The 17,093-nt window shown below is 44.7% G+C and overlaps 1 protein-coding gene across 3 annotated transcripts in view; it reads left to right on the plus strand.

The window, feature by feature from the left end:
• The window catches only part of ROCK2 (Rho associated coiled-coil containing protein kinase 2), a 1,440,935-nt gene that overhangs the window by 1,341,406 nt on the left and 82,436 nt on the right, over window positions 1–17,093 (plus strand). For all 3 annotated transcript variants that reach the window (XM_069605961.1, XM_069605962.1, XM_069605963.1), the window contains one exon: window positions 7,867–7,934. In XM_069605961.1, the coding sequence (XP_069462062.1) occupies window positions 7,867–7,934 (68 nt within the window). The remainder of the gene's footprint in view (window positions 1–7,866; window positions 7,935–17,093) is intronic.

Consider the following 17,093-nt stretch of genomic DNA (forward strand, 5'->3'; position numbering starts at 1 on the left):
TCAACAACCAAACTCATGACTACACTCTATGAAATGGGGTTCTCAATCAACTTCAAGAAGGTGCAGCTCTGCCCTACACAAACTGGTGTTTCTGGGGCTGCTGTGGGACACTCAGAAGCAGAGGTTGTTCCCCACGGGGGAGAAAGTGGTGGCAATCAAAGCTTCCATTGATCGCACTCAAGACATTCCTGCCCTTAATCAGGAGCAGTACGGTTTGAATTCGGACGGACAACTCTACCTGCATGTATTACCTAAGCAAGCAGGGGGGCACCAAATCCCCCCCCCCCTCCTATGCAGACAGGCCCTCAGCATCTGGGAGTGGGCAATCAAGCAGGGCGTTTGGATCTCAGAGGTCCATCTGCCGGGAGAATCAAACCTCGAGGCAGGCAGACTCAGTCGGATGTGCCCCGGCAATTATGAGTGGCAGCTGAGCATGAGTCCTTCAGGAGAGGTTCTTAGACCTGCAGAAGCTGTTAGCCCAACCAGAAGACCCTCTGCTCTCGGAAGGACTGCTCGTGGTGCAGCAGGGTGGGGCAGTGTTTCACCCTTGCCTGTAGAGGCTAGCCCTAGCATCCTGATACCTGAGCAGGTGAGACTGCAACATCTCCAGCTGTCCCAAGATAACCTAGAAATCATCCAGGGAGCCAGGAGTCCGGCTACTTCAAAGCAGTACAATCGTAAATGGACTAAGTTCCGTTTCTGGTCCAAGAAAAACAATGTATCCGCTATCCTGCACTCTGGACCAGGTGTTGTCTTTTTCAGCATACTTAGCCAAATCAGGGGTCCAGGTAGACACCTGCAGAACATACCTAGCGACCATTTGCACATACAGGAACTCTGACAGGCTCACATTTTCCTCTGATAATCCAGTGGTGAAGAGGCATCTAGTGGGGTTGACCAGACATTACGCGCCTGTCAGGCGCCCGCATCCAGTCTGAGTTCTTAACATTGTTCTTAGCGCCCTTGCATACAAACTATTCGAGCCCATGGCCACAGTGGACATTAAACTGGTCATGCTCAAAACAGCACTACAAGTGGGGCTTACTTCAGCTCGCAGAGTTAGCAAGATTGAACTCTGGTGGCTTCCAAGACCCTACACTATCTTTCATTGGGACATGGTTGTGCTCTGCACGCACCCCAAGTTCCTACCAAAAGTGGTCTCCTCTTTCCACATTAACAAAGAGATTGTGCTTCGCACTTTCTTTCCAAATTCCAAGGCAGACGCCGAGAAAGCTCTCCACTTTCTAGACGTCAGAAGAACTTTCAAATTCTATCTCGACAGGACCAAGGCCTTTCGCAAGACCAACGCCTTATTTGTCACATTTGGAGGCTCAAGGCCTGGGCAACAAGCATTCAAGCTTTCAAAAGGCAGATGGATGACTGCTGCCATCCTTGAGGCATGCAGGGCTCAGTGCAAGGAGTATCCTAGGGGCATTCATGCTCACACTGTAAGAGCCAAGGAAGCGTGGCAAGTAATTAGCAGAGCTGCAACATGGGCCACTCCATTGTCCTCCTACAAGCACTACTGTCTGGACACCAGCGCCAGGGCTGATGCAGCATTTGGCCAGGCTTTTCTTTGTGATCTGTTTGGATATAGTATCAAGCTCTCCTCCCAGGGTGTTTTCATCATTTGTAGTTGCCCATACAGAATACAGGAAAGGGGACAGGACGTAGTAGTAATTAAGTGTTACTCACCGGAGTGACTAATGTACTCCTAGTCCATAGTCCCCTTTCCTCCATACGTCCAACCATCCTTCCCCCTAAATAACGGCACCGAGGTTGAACAGTTCAATACAGCCGATGTGTCGAAAAGGGGACTGAGGTGTGGTGCCTGTGGGCGGGGTTAGGGGAGCCCATGCTCCCAGGGCCGCACAGCCACGTGTGTATAAATTTTAAAGGAAAGTGTTCTTTTTCTGGTGAAAAAAGGATCTGTTCCTGTCCCTAGCGAGGGACGCCCATACAGGATGGAGGAAAGGGGGCTATGAACTAGGTGTACGTTAGTCACTCCAGTGAGTAACACTTAATTTTTCAATAAAATGGGCCTGCTATTAATAGTAATATTTTTGTTACACCAAAGGTAGGGAGGTAGTAGATTACATGGCGTTTTTCCCGCCATAAATAGAAACTCCCTAAAAAGAGAGACTGTAAACGAAATTGATTTGCAGAGTCTGTCAGATGACTGACCCAAATGTAAATTGCCTTTCAGGCAGGAAGGAATATTAGTATTGTTGTCAACCTAGACCCAGCTGTGTGCCTGTTTTATTAGAAAGGCAGAGTGGTATTCCCTAAAATCCAGGAACCTGACTCCCCCATTTTCATGGGCATTTTTCAGCTTGCTTACAGCAATAATTTTATTCTTTTTAATACCCTGTAAGAAAGTTAAAAGGATTGATTAAATGGCCTTCAACTTCTTTGCAGGCAAAGCGACAGTTAACATTTGGAGATAATAAAGTATAATGGGGGATAATATCATTTGAATGAATTCTAGGTGCCCATGTCATGTACAGTGGAGACCACGAAGCAACCAGATCTTTTAGTCTTTTTAGTAAGACCACCATATTGCGTTTGTTTCTTTGAGTTTGGAGGCAACGAGGATCCCCAAATACTTGATGGAAATTTGGCACCATTTGACTCTGAATGGGTCAAGTTCATGTTTAACACAGAGAGTTTAGGGTTAGGGTCTCGGATTTATCTTTATTCAATTTATAGCCGGAAACAGAAGAAAATACATTCAATGGGCCTTGTCACGAGTGGGGCAGTACCGCCCGCCGGGATACCGCCCAACGCTAATAGCGCTACCTCAACTCGGTCTGGCGCAATTTTCGACGGATCTCGAGTTGTGGTTGGTAGGAGGTAAATCCCCGTTCCCCATAGGACCCAATGGGGTTCGGGAGCGCTAATACCGCCTCGTGATGAGGCCCAATATGTTAACTAACATTGGTAGATTAACATTCTGATTTTTCATAATTATTAAAACATCAGTATAGGACGAATTTAATTTAGTTTCCCGCACCGACTTCCAGGGATACCGATTTCTTTTCTAATCCAGTAGAGGCTCCAGCGAGAGGACGAATAGAATAGGTGATAGCGGCCAACCCTGTGTAGTGCCACGTTTAAGTGAAAAACTGGGAGAAAGTTGTCCATTAATTTAAAAAAAAGATGTTCTGGGGTCCAAGTATAAAAGCTTGAAAGAGATGGCTCCCCTCAAGACTGTCAAACGCCTTTTCTGCATCAAGGGTAATAGCAGCAAAACTGTCTCTGCAGTTTCTTTTTTTTATTGTTGATGATATTCATCAGGTTATAAAGTAATCTGGCATTAGAGGAAATCATTCTGGCTTTTACAAAACCAGCTTGATCTGATTTTACCAGCTTGTGGAGGTAAGGCTCGATGCTATTAGTTTTGCAAAGATTTTACAATCTGCATTAATTTAGGATATGGGGTGATAATTCTTGGGATCATCGAAATCCTTACCTGCTTTAGAAAGAGATTTTGAAGGGCCTCACTGAAAGATCCAGAGGCTTTACCAGTTCAAGAGATATAAGAGATCAACGATTCTAGCCTATGGGAAAGTTTAGAAGCAAACTGATTAAAAAGGTCAATGGACAGGCCATCCGGGCTGGGGGCTTTACCTTTTCTAAGATCTTTGATTGCTTTGTAAATTTCATTAATGTGGATGATGCGATCTAAGGGACTCCGATCGACTGGAGAGTGGGAGTTTCTGCTCACTTTTCCAAAAAAAGATTGAATATTGATTTGAGTGCTATCCTGTTAGGATGAATATGGGATTCATAAAAGTCCTTGAAGACGTCCAATATAGCTTTATCTTAAGAGACCTTGACCCCATAGCTATTTTTGGTAAAATGAGATGGAAGACCTTTCATTTCTTCTATTAAGATAGAATACCAGTTCTTTGCCTGCTTTTTTTGAAGATTGATAGATATGATTTAAATTTAAATAATGCCCCACAAGCTTGTTCTGAAAGTCAATAATTTAATTTTAACGTAAAGCTGAAATACCATGAAACTATCCATCAGTTGGGCGTTCATTGTACATTTTCTCCAGATTTGTAAAGTTCTCAGAAAATGAAATAAGTATCTTTTTTTTTTTTGTCGATTTCCTCTTTTTAATAACATAGGAGATAGTACGGCCTCTTAAGGCAGCTTTGTAGGCATCCCAATTATTAACTGGGGATGATTCATAAATATTTTGAAAAACTGTTCTTGAAAATTCAAGAAAGATAGTTCAAGAAATGTATTTAATAACCATTTATTGGGAAAAAAAAATGTATATCTGTAAGGTCAAAAGCAGTAACAACTGGAGCATGATCTGAAATGACATTGCAATCTAACTTGGAGTCCAGAATGGTTCCTGATAGAGATTTGGACATGCAGATATAGTCAGTACATGAAAATGTATTGTGTGGTATGGAGTGGAAAGAAACGTCGAACTCAGTAGGATGACCAATCTGCCACGAGTCCAGTAGGCCGATTTCAGAGATGAACCTAAGGAATTCTTTGTGTGTTGCAGATTTTAAAGACTGATTTGGACTGTCGATCCATAAAGGGGTCAATTTCATTGAAGTTGCCACATACTAACAAATTACAAAGATCTGTTTGCAGAATATATTTTGTAATGTTAATCCAAACATCAAGATCAGTAACTGTGTGACCATAAATGGTCAATATAGATAGTCTGATTACTAGTTTGACTAGAGCCCATCTGCCCCTGGCATCAATATTTTGATGTAAATTTGTATAAGGTAGCCTCTTATTAATAAGGATTGCAGCACCTTTGGCCTGACTTGGGAAAAATTCACCCGTCCAAGGTTTTTTTTAAATTCCATTGATTCTTGTGCCGAAAGGTATGCTTCTTGAATGCATGCCACTGAAGGATTACATTTCTTGAGATACCGAAGTACCTTTTGTTGTTTAATTGGATTGTTAATCCCCTTCATATTCCAGGAAATGCATTTAAAAGCCATTAACTAAGATCGGAGGAACCTTACATTTGTCGTTTTCCGAAGACTTACTGGGATGTCACCAGTGCATACAAGGAAACATAAAATGATCCTATAACATTTCATGACTTAATATTGTTGAAAAGAAAAAGCCAGTAGTTGCATTTAAAAAGCATGTTAAAGAAGGTCATATGTAGGATCATACAGATCGTGGGGAGAAAATAAAAGCTCATATGGATCTCATACACAAACAGAATCATCAGGAGTGCAGCGAAGATAATAAGGTGTAGCGGTGCCTAGAAGAAAGAACATCAAAAAACTGAAGTAGGCCATTAAAAGAGAGTTGGTATGGGGTAAGGTAACATTCATGTAGCCACTCTGGATGCAATATGTTGTTGAGAAGAACCAGAAGCGAAGTGTCCATATCCATTTTCAACGATCGTATGAAGGATTTGAGGTCAGCTAGATAAAACACGGAGTTATTGCCTTTTATAGTCACCTCGAAGGTACCCAGATAGGTGTAACCGTATCTGGCATTAAGTTGCTTCAGTGCTGGATGGTGTGTTAAGAATTATTTCCTTCCTTGCACAGTTTTATTTGAGTTATGATATGGCATTTATAATGTTCCTATACACAAGTGTTTCAAGGCGCGATGAGCAAGGGGGGGGACAAAGGAAGGACACATCTTACTAGGTCAGGTGTCATTCAGATCGGACAAGTGCATTTGTGAGATAAAGATTCTGATAAAGATTCTGTGCCCATTCCACAAGAGTGGGCCCATTTATTTTGCCTTTTTAAGGATAATTTGCAGTTGTGTGTATCCAAGCAAAAGGAAAATCTGCTTGCGCCGGGCGGATCTATTATGATTTGAGGATTCATTGATACCAATTCGATATGTTCTTTGGAGAGTAAACACCTTTGATGATTGGAGCCCAAGGATATTTGGTAATGCTTTCTTCAAAAACAGAACAGGGTCAACACCTTTACAATTCTCTGACATACCAATTATACGAAGATTGTTTCTACAATCTCTATTTTCCAGTTCTTCATTATGTTTCTGAAGGTCCTTTAAGGATTTTTCCAATAGAGCAACTCACTGGGAACCATCCTCTACCCCCACCCCAATCCTTCACTCCACTTATAATTTTTGGACTCAAACATGGAGCATCTATTATTGAGTCGCTAGATGTTTGTGGTGGAGCACAGTGACTTAAAGACCTTTTTAGAGTAGTTGTGGATGGGGCAGTGGAAGCTGAGTTATCCTTAATGCTGGACCCTTTCTGGGCACCCCATTGGAATGCCATAATATAAACTTATGTAGGTTGATGACCACAGTAAAGATTATTTGGTTCTTTAAAGAGATGCAGGAAAATTATTTGAGGTTGCTTCCTCATAGCTGAGTACATGTGCCTGCCTTAACGCCAGTAAAGTATGTAAGTACGGCCAGTTGAAACAATCTCTTAGAATAAGAGGAATTATTGTATGAGTTTTGCCTTCCAGAGAACGTTCTAAAATGATAAATAAGGTTTTCTTACTGAAAGTCACCAGAGGGCACTCCTCCGGTCAAGCAACTTGAGAGACAAGGCCTCCTCAAACTCCTGTACATCACGCTGCTCATTCTCATGTCACCCTGCGCCTTGAGTCTCGCGAGCCGCTCCGGTCTTCTGAGCTTCGCGTCGCAGACTCCAGACCAAAACTGGAATCAAAAACATTTGCCGACCACTTCAGGAACATACAATAAGATTTGATCTGTTCATCAAAACATTCTTTTATAAGGTTGTCTATGACAGAGTGACATATTTCAAAAGTCAGGAACAGAGCGAGATAGCTAGGTGCCCATTTCTGTTGGTGCCAAACGCCACCCCCCTCGCCTCCCTCCCCAATGCTGCATTTCTGTTGCAGAGACAATTATCTGAAGGGCCCACAGATGATTTGCAATGCTTTTGGGAACTGTGGCAGATATTGAAGCATTGAAATAGTGCATGACTTCCCCTTACAAAACACCGACACAAAAAAAGAGTTGCCACTGGCTTTTTGGTAATTTCTTAAAAGTGCTGTAATATCCACCAGTTGCCCATATTATTTATGGCGATTGGTGTTGGGAAATTTTGAGAAGCACTGCTTTAAAGCTGCAAGGTAGAAGTATCTGCCAATATTTTGCAATGTTAAGCAGTGGCCTGAACAAATTAAGATATGCAGTCAATTACTGAAACAGACCTATGAGTTATATGAAGAAGATTGGTTCAATAGTGCCCCCATCTAAGTCCTTGAGGGCAGCCAAATAATAGATCTGCAGAGAGTTAGGACAATTCCTGTGACCCCTTCACTATGCTGGGCTAGTGCTGATGGGAATTGTAGTCCAAAATTCTGGACCGGTAAAGGTTTCAGATCCCTTCTTTAAGGTGTGAAAGAAGGAATGGCTTCATGTTCCAGGGACATTAGTTTACATGCTCACTAGAGCCTTAGCTCAGGATCCAATAGCTTTTGATTGGGTGATATAAATTAGTGTCTTTTGAATTTACCCTCTGAACATAAACCACATTAGATTGTAGCCTCATGGGTCATTCAGTAAGATTATAATATTTGGAATCTCCAATTTTTCAAAGGGATTTGTTCATTTAATTTGTATAACTAGCTGGAATGCCCACCGTTTTGTTATTCATTGTTCTATGTGCATTTTCTCTGTATCGTTGAGGTTGGGCTGAGATTGCATTATTTGTTGTTTTTTTGGCTGCGCATTGCAATTTCGTTCCTGAAACATGTCTGCAGTGCATCCTACTAAGCAATTCTGTTGCAGATGATGTCTGTCTTGTCTGCTTTTTGACAACTAAAAAGATTGTTGTACAGGCATGATAATGTTCTGCATGACGACTCAAATAAATTAACCTATTTTCTGTGTCTTTTGTAGAGTCCAGGTTAGAGGGTTGGCTATCCTTGCCAGTCCGTAATACAAAAAAATTCGGATGGGTTAAAAAGGTAAGAGATTATGATTCTGGGTTTAGTCATTTTCCTTAAATAATATTAAATGTAGAGTTTTGGGTAAAATAGGAAATACCCTATTGTGAGGGGATAGATACCATCAGTATTTAAGCAACAAATGCCTATAGTGAATATTTTGTTACATCAAGAACGTTAGGGTAAGCAACATGAAGTAAAAACAAGATGGAAATATTGCCGTTCAGCTACCCTCATAACCTGAGAGTAATGAAGTATGAACATGTTACGGGTCCTGAACCCTTTTTTTCTATGGTTTTGTGACTTTTCCACCAAAACAAATGTGCACTTCACTTTATTAAGCTTTGCCAAATGGATCATTCTTCTGTTAAAAGAAATCCAATCTACTGAATCATGCAGAGACACCTGATATTTAGGAAGACATTTTCTAGAACCTTTGCGCAATTACTGAAATGAATAAGAACAACATAAGCAGTCCCGGGGAGGTTCCTGCAACTAGACAATCATTGAAATGCAAATATATCAAATGTATACCTCTAGTGAGAAATGAGACATGCATGCATTCTGCTAAATGAGCAGTGTTTAGCTTAATCTTATTCATGAAGTTTAAACATTCATACAGCTTGTTATCGCAAGTCATACCACACTAATAGTAATGATGAAGGTATACAGACACTGCTGTATGTAATGATGTTGCTTGAATGTATATGGGAATATTTTATGTTACTGCATGCTTTACAGACCTATATTCACACAGCAGAATCTTTACTTCATTTCAGAAAATTATTATACTCCACTTTGATTGAATCTGTTATTATGAATCCTATGTTTGATTTTACTCCCCTGAATGTTTTTTATTTTAGTTTTTTATAGAATTGTATTTCCCTTAAACATTGTGAAGTGCTCTGTGTATCATTTCTTTTATACGGTTCCTGCTATATAAATAAAATAAAATGAAAAAATATTGTATAGAACAGATAACAAGCCTGTAGTTACTGTTATGTTTGGCTCCCCAGAGGGAAAGTACTTCTGAGCTATTAACAATTTGTGCTTTTTGACAAACTGCTGAAATCTATCCATAAAATATACATTCAACTTAGGAATGGCTTGAAAAGGTTTATGCCGTTATAGTGGTGGGGGTCATGCAAGTTTAATTTTCCATTTAAACTCCTGTGGGGAATTTGTACTCACATATAGCAAACATTGCTAGCAAAAAGTTGGCGTCTGATTACTTTTGTATGCTTTGCTTATTTTGCCAGAGTCCAGACAGTGTTTTAAAAATTGCAGTGTGCCAAGAAAGATATTTCTTCTGTTCGAACTGTAGCGATCCGTGGTCCCAAATTGAAATCTACCTTCAGGAATGTGATATGTTGATGCAGAACTGAAAATATATGTACATCTGCATATTGAATCGGTTGTAACTAGTTACAGCATGGATATGTCAAACAGATTTATGGAATCTATATTTATTTATTTAAGCCAAATTTAGCCGGGGGTGCCTGTTGTTCCTTTAATGGCCCTTATAGCCTAACTATGCAAATGTGAACATGCTCTGTGTGACAAATCCCAGGGTGTCATTGATGCATTGAAATGGGTGGGGAACCCTCCCCATGATGAGGCCAGGGTGGTGATGCCGCTACCCGATAGTCCCCCTGGGGGTGGTACTCAGCGGGTGGATCTCATGGGAGGGGAACCATCTTTGGAACCAGTGACAACCATATTGAGAGAACGCAGTATCCCAGCCAGTCACCTTACCCTAGACCCCTTACTTGCCATATCCCCCTCTCCTTCACCTCCAACCCTACCCTCATATACCACATACTTTTGTATCCCAGCAAATGTAGAGCATACTGAGGCGAGGAAGATCTCTAGTGAGTTACAACAACATGCCTCACTCCATACTGGGACGACGAGGAGACGGCACAGAGCAGTACATAATACTTACAAGAACCACTTTGTGCATTCTAGTGGTTCTCAGTATCTGATTGGAAAAAGCTGTGTTAAAAGTAATGAAGGACTTGACAAAGTGTGAAGCCCTCCCTGGAAGAACCGCAAGAGCAAGCACAGACAAGGAGTGAAGGCGGAAGCTGAGATGCCAAGAACAGAGAGATAGAGCCTGAGGCCGGTCCAGGACGTGAGGACCACACAGCCAGAAGGTGGGATGACATTCTGGACATCCCCGAGACCCAGGGAGTGCACAGGGAAGGAACTGCGCTGTCGGGAATGCCGAAAGGACTACGGAGCTAATGCCGAAAAGACTACAGAGCTGCTACAGAACGCGAGAGGCTCCGAAACGCCATCAGAGCCCCATGTCAAAGCCCAGCTGCTCCGGACACCCGCACAGTAAGGTATGCAGGTGACCGAAGAGGCGCTGAAAGCCTTAAGAGGTGGTGGCATGAGCTGAGAGGATGGGAAAGGAGGGTCTGGGGCTCTGCAACCATGGAAGAAATGGTTGATTGGACATGGGATTGTACTAAGACTATAAGATTTACATGTCTTATAATAGTTGTTGGACTTTGAAAAACTTTGGAACTATTTTACGTCCCCACCACAAGCCCATTGAATCACTGTAGAGAATACCTTCCTGAGAGAAACCCTTTATGGAACCTGTGACTTTTGGGCACAAGCCCACATAAATCCTACGGGTGGACTTCTTAAGTGAATGGATTGTACTTGTGACTGGTTCTCATCATTATACCTGCAATACTTACATGTTTTTAGTTGTTAGTTATTTAGTGATGTATTGTAGTGAACCTAGTGGTGAATGTATATATTCGTTTTATATGGTGTTGTGTGATATTACTACCTGCTAGTTTAATTTCTTAGCGAGTTATAAAGAGCTAAATAACTGTATGACCTGTGCTCCATTGCTACCTTGATTGGTTTTTGGCTAAACCGAGTCTCCCGGTTCACCATAACTAGGTTGGCCTCCTCAAATATGCCCACCAGGGTGATTCTAAAAATCCATCTTAACAAAGGGCACAGTCCATTCTCATTCTTCGTGATTACCACTGTCAGAAAATATATATGGTACACCAGCATCGACTACAGAAGCTCCTCCTGAAAAAGAGGCAGTGTACCGTTTTAAGAATTGCAAATTCAGCTGGGCCAATGGCATGCTTTAACATGTTGATCAAGGATATGCCCCAAGCAAACCGAAACTAGATGCAATAAATTGTCTGAGAGGATCAATTGACATCTAATGCTGTAATTAAGGGCTGCCTTGATGCTGCAGGAAATGCGTGCTGACAGTTTACTAATGTAGCCATCAAGACATTCATAGTTGTACTGGACTTAAACCTGTGTCAGGTAGAATGTTCATCTTGTGTGTAATTCTCCCCACTTGGTGTGTCCCACAGCACTTTTTCTACTGGACTATTAGATTTTGTCTGACTCTCCTGAGTGGGATCCTTTTTCCTCACTCACTCATTCTTTTTCTTTAACTTTTGGTTATTGATGGAATCTGCTTTCCTCCATCTTTTTATGGCATCTGTACTTTACTATTGCAGCACGCAGCACCTTCTGTGCAGTGTTGCTGGAAGCTCCTTGAGCTTCCCTCTTTGGTGTTTTTATTTTCCTATGCTAACGAAATGTTACCAGGATAGGGTGGTCTTGGGAGGATAACTCGGGTGCAGCGCACACGCCTTACGAGCAAGACGAGCGCAGCAACACAGGTTCGATCCCCGGGTCCGCGCTTAGAAACCTCTTGGTATTAAGCGTGTTATAAATAACCGATCATAATCATATAGGGGATACTTTTGATCCTACCTATGCTTTTCTTTTGTGAGATCAGAACACCCCACATTATGTGCTGAGGGGACACATTGTATCCCTTTTCTCACTTCTCCTTTCTAGTTATAGTGGCAAGTCAATCTGTGTGGCTGGCAGCAGTGGATGATTTTCTACCGCTTTTGTGAAACGTACATCACAGTCTGTATTAGAAGCTGTGGTAAGGGACACATGTTAGGTTATTTTGCATTTATATAGCGTCTTATATACCATTGGTATGGTCTGAAGGTGCTGGTAGGTTGAACGCCCTTGGGAACCGAAGTTCGGGTCAGTAGAGAGAGTTCAAAGGTGCGTGTGCGCACCAGGTATGTGTGCAGCTGGTGCGGAATTCGTGTGGTAGCTGCTTCTTAGTGGTAGGTGTAGTGGTTGAGAGATCAGGAGTATGTGTTCGCTCTGGCAGGATTTATCCAGACCGAGTGTGGCTGCGTTAGGCCTGAGGAGAACGCCTGGCTGGGGGGTGTGAAACCAGCAGTGATGGGGAGTGAGCGGTAGATGTTGATATGAGAACAGTTATACCGAATGGTGTCATAGTATCTCTTTGTTCTTGTTGAGTGGTGGTGTAAAGAAGAGAGTAAGCGTGAGGTGTGGTGTGATATATGCCCTTTCAAATGTTCCCTGCATTCCAAAGCGTATTATGTACGTCACGCAATTCTATGCAATGGGGTCCGTTCTATGCATTTTTATTCATTTCAGGCGTTCAGGATTGCCCTACACACTCCTGTCTGCTCGACACTCTCACGCACTCTAGTCCGCCTTGCGTGCTCTAGTCAATCCTCATTCTCCAGTGTGCCCCACGCATGCTCTCATGTATTCCATACGCATGCACTCCTGTCTTCCCCACGCATGCACTCCAGTCTACCGCGCGCATGTACTCCTGGCTGCCTACGCACTCATCCGCTCTGTATACTCGTCCGCTCTGTATACTCGTCTGCTCTGTATACTCGTCCGCTCTGTATACTCGTCCGCTCTGTATACTCGTCCGCTCTGTATGCTCGTCCGCTCTGTATGCTCGTCCGCTCTGTATGCTCGTCCGCTCTGTATGCTCGTCCGCTCTGTACGCTCGTCCGCTCTGTACGCTCGTCCGCTCTGTACGCTCATCCGCTCTACACGCTCATCCGCTCTACACTCATCCAGTCCACATACTCATCTGCTCAACATACTGCTCATCCGCTCTACGTACTACTCATCCGCTCTACGTACTACTCATCCGCTCTACGTACTACTCATCCGGTCTACGTACTCATCCGTTCAACACACTCACCCGCTCCACGTACTCACCCGCTCCACACACTTATCGGCAACACACATTCATCTGCTCCACACACTCATCCTTTCCATACATTCATCCGCTCCACACATTTGTCGGCTCTAGGTACTTGTCCGCTCTACATACTCATCCGTTCCACACACTCATCCGCACTACGTATTTATCCGCTCCTCACACTCATCTGTTCCACACTCTCATCCGCACCGCACACTCGTCCGCTCTACGTACTCGCCTGCTCAACTTTCTTGTCCACTCTACGTACTCGTCCGCTCTATGTACTCGTCCGTTCCACACACTCATCCGCTCTACGTATTTATCCGCTCCCCACACTCATCCGCTCCCCACACTCATCCGCTCCCCACACTCATCCGCTCCCCACACTCATCCGCTCCCCACACTCATCCGCTCCCCCCACTCATCCGCTCCCCCCACTCATCCGCTCTCCGCAACTCATCCGCTCTCCGCAACTCAGCCGCTCTCCGCAACTCAGCCGCTCTCCGCAACTCAGCCGCTCTCCGCAACTCAGCCGCTCTCCGCAACTCAGCCGCTCTCCACACACTCAGCCGCTCTCCACACACTCAGCCGCTCTCCACACACTCAGCCGCTCTCCAGTCATCTGTTTTACACCTTCATCCGCTCTCCCCGCTCATCCGCTCTCCCCGCTCATCCGCTCTCCCCGCTCATCCGCTCTCCCCGCTCATCCGCTCTCCCCGCTCATCCGCTCTCCCCGCTCATCCGCTCTCCCCGCTCATCCGCTCTCCCCGCTCATCCGCTCTCCACGCTCATCCGCTCTCCACGCTCATCCGCTCTTACACGTTCATCCGTTCAGTATAGTCATCAGTGCTATGCCCTCCTGCGTTCTATTCGCTACTCTGTATTTACGTACTCATCAACTCTACACAAACTCATCAACTCTACACGCTCGTCCGCTCTACACACCCAACCACTCTGCACACTCATTGGCTTTAGTATGTTCATCTATTCCATCCGATCTCCATACTCATTTGATCTTTCTAGTTGTCTGTTCTTCCACTCCTGCACTCTTCCGCTTAGTGCAATTATCTGTTCTATACGCTTTATCCATTCTAACTATTTCATCTATGTCATTCACTACGTTCCCTCCTCATTCATCATGTCCATTTCATCAGTTTAGATCTCCTTACTTTCCCAATTATTTATTCCTATTATCCACTTTACTGTTTTGATCTACATTACTCGTTTAGTTCTGTTTGTCTTTCTAGTTTACATTCAAGTTTATTAGTTGTCAATTTCTCGCTTCAGGTAGTTTGTTGGGACGGTGTTATTGAGATGATGATAGTTTGGAAAACCGGTTGGTTTTAGGGGAAGAGCCAGGTTTTCAGTAGTTTGCGGAAGGGTGTTAAATCCTCAGTTAGGCGGATGTGGGGTGGGAGCGAGTTCCACAGGATTGGGGCCAGGGCTGAGAATGATGATCCGCCTAACCTGACTGAGTTTGTTTTAGGAATTACTAGGAGGCCGGCTGAGCTTGATCTTAGGGTGCGAGTGGGATGATAAGGTATTAGCTTGTCTTTGAAGATATTGAGGTCCAGTTTTATGCAGTGCTCGATGGGAGAGGCATAAGGTTTTGAAAGCCACCGTACGGGCTACTGGAAGCCAGTGCAGTGTCTTAAGGGCTGGGGATACGTGGTCTCTTGGACCGAGCGCAAGTAGCAATTTGGCCGCCGCGTTTTGTGCCCTTTGGAGTTTATTCAGTTGGTAGGCATGGATTCCGAGGTATAGGGGGTTTGCGATGTCCAGTCTTGATATAACGATTGATTGGACCACGGAGAGTCTGTTGGGAAATGAGAGATATGGAAAGATGCGCCTAAGGGTTTTAAGGTGGTGGTGGCAGGAGACATTGTTGACTTGGCACGAGATTGCTAGGTCAGAGTCCAGGGTGCATCCAAGATTTTTCACTGTGTTGGAGGGTGTCGGTGAGTTGCCCATGGCGGGTGGGCAGGGAAGTGGGTGTGGAAGAAGATCGGAGTTGCCGCAAACCATGATTTCTGTTTTGGAGGGGTTTAACAAGAGGTTGCTTTGGGTCATCCACAGTTCTATGTTAAGGAGGCAGGATGCCAGGTCAGGTCGGGAGTTGGGTTTCAAGTTCAGGAATTTTATAATTAGTTGAGTGTCGTCGGCGTAGTTGTAACACAGGATGTTGTGTGAACGAATTATTGGTGGGAGGGTGATCAGGTAGAGATTGAACAGGAGGGCGGATAGACATGCTCCTTGTGGGACTCCCGTGTCGACTGGTCGGGCTTGGGAGGTGAAGCTGGAGAGTGTCGTTATTTGGTGCCTGTCTTTGAGGAATGTAGCTATCCATTTAAGAGCGGTTCCACGAATTCCTAGGGAGGGGAGGCGGTCTAGGAGGATTGAGTGATTGATCGTGTCAAGGGCGCCCGATAGGTCGAGAAGGATTAGTGCAGCGCATCCCGCGGAGTCTGCTGTCATTTTAAGGTCATCCCAGATCGCGGTTAGGGTATTTCGGATCTGTGACGTGATCTGAAATCTGATTGGGCGGGGTCAAGGAGATTGTTGGCTTAGACAAAGGCATTTAGTTGAGAGTAGGCGGTTCGGTCAATGAGTTTGGCAAGGAATCTGGTGTTTGAGATGGGGCGGTAGTCTTTGGGCTCGAGAGGGTCGAGTGAAGGTTTTTTAATTAGAGGTTTATAGTGCACCATTTTGAATGCGTCGGGAAAGATACCGGAAGAAAGGCATTTATGATCGATCTTGCGTGTTCTCCTGCGCAGGTGGAAGCAAACATTTCTTTAAGGGTTGTGGCTGGGCTAGGGTCGAGTGGTGATCCAGAAGGCTTGCGGGCAGATAGAAGTTTGAGAAATTGTTCTGGTGATATTGGACTAAAGGATTCGAACGTTGGTTGCGTAGAGGTCGCGGTTGATGGGCTGGCCGGTACGGGCTGAGGATTGCCTGCTGGCTGTAAGAGAGCCAGTTTGGTGGTTAGAGTTTTTGTCCTTTCGATAGCTGTGGTGTAAAAGTGGAGGGAGAGTGAGTCGCACAGTGATTGTGACGGGGTCGGGACGGTTGTGTTACAAGCCGGATTGGTGAATTCGGAGATGATTTTGTGGAGTTCTTTGCTAGGGTTTTTGCAGTTTAGGATTCGGGTGTTGTAGTGGGCTTTTTTTGCTTCTGGATTTCGACCTTGTACCGGTACAGTTGTCGGGCCAAGGTGGTCCTGCTCTCGTGGGTTTTCTCTTTCTGCCATTTGCGTTCTAGGTATTTGTATTGTCGTTTAGTGGTCTTCAACTCAGGAGTGAACCATTTGGGGAAAAGGCCACGGCGGGTTGATGGTTTGCAAGGGGGGGTGAGCCGCATCAGAGATGCGTTTGTTAGTTGGTTGTTGAGACGGCAGGTAGGTGGTGGAGACTGGAGGAGTGCCTCAGCTAGGTCTGGGGTGATTATTAGTTTTTTCCAGCATTTGCGTAGATTCGGAGGTTCAGATAGGAGTACGGGAAGGGGGTCGGGTGAGTGGATGGTGAAGGAGAGGATGAAGTGATCGGACCAGATGATAGGGGTGGGGGGCTTTAAATGAATCAGGGTGTTGGAGCTAAAGATGGCCTCAAGAGTGTGTGCTTTATAGTGAGTCGGGCTGATTATGTGGGGTTGGAGATTAATTGCATCTAAGCCGTCAACCAGGGCGTGTGTCATAGGGTTGCTGGGGATGTCGAGCCATATGTTGAAGTCTCCAAGAAGGGTGAGGTTGGGATGGTTTAGTTGGAGGGTGGCGCTAGAATCGCAAAGGTTGGTTGCGAATTGTCTATCGTAGCCAGGGGGCCTGTAGATTATTAAGAAGCTGTGTGAGAGCGACGGGGAGAGGGATAGATGAATGCTACCCCCCCCCCCTCTGGACGGACGGTTCAGTGGGATGAGGGAGTAGTCAGGGGGAAAGGCTTCATTGGCGATTGGGCCGAAGTCGTCTGAGAACCAGGTTTCAGTGATGAAAACTAGGTCTGGTTTGACAGAGGCGAGCAGAACATTTGGCAGGCTTCGGGCAGGGTTGGGTGGCTGCGTGTGATAGGATGATCGGGTTTGGGTTGGGGGATTTGATGGTGGGGTGTGGGCGGTTAGGAGTTTCCGTTGCAGTTGAT

The sequence above is a fragment of the Ambystoma mexicanum genome, chromosome 4p, assembly GCF_040938575.1.
Source record: "Ambystoma mexicanum isolate Mex_15411 chromosome 4p, UKY_AmexF1_1, whole genome shotgun sequence".
In the NCBI taxonomy this organism is placed as follows: domain Eukaryota; kingdom Metazoa; phylum Chordata; class Amphibia; order Caudata; family Ambystomatidae; genus Ambystoma; species Ambystoma mexicanum.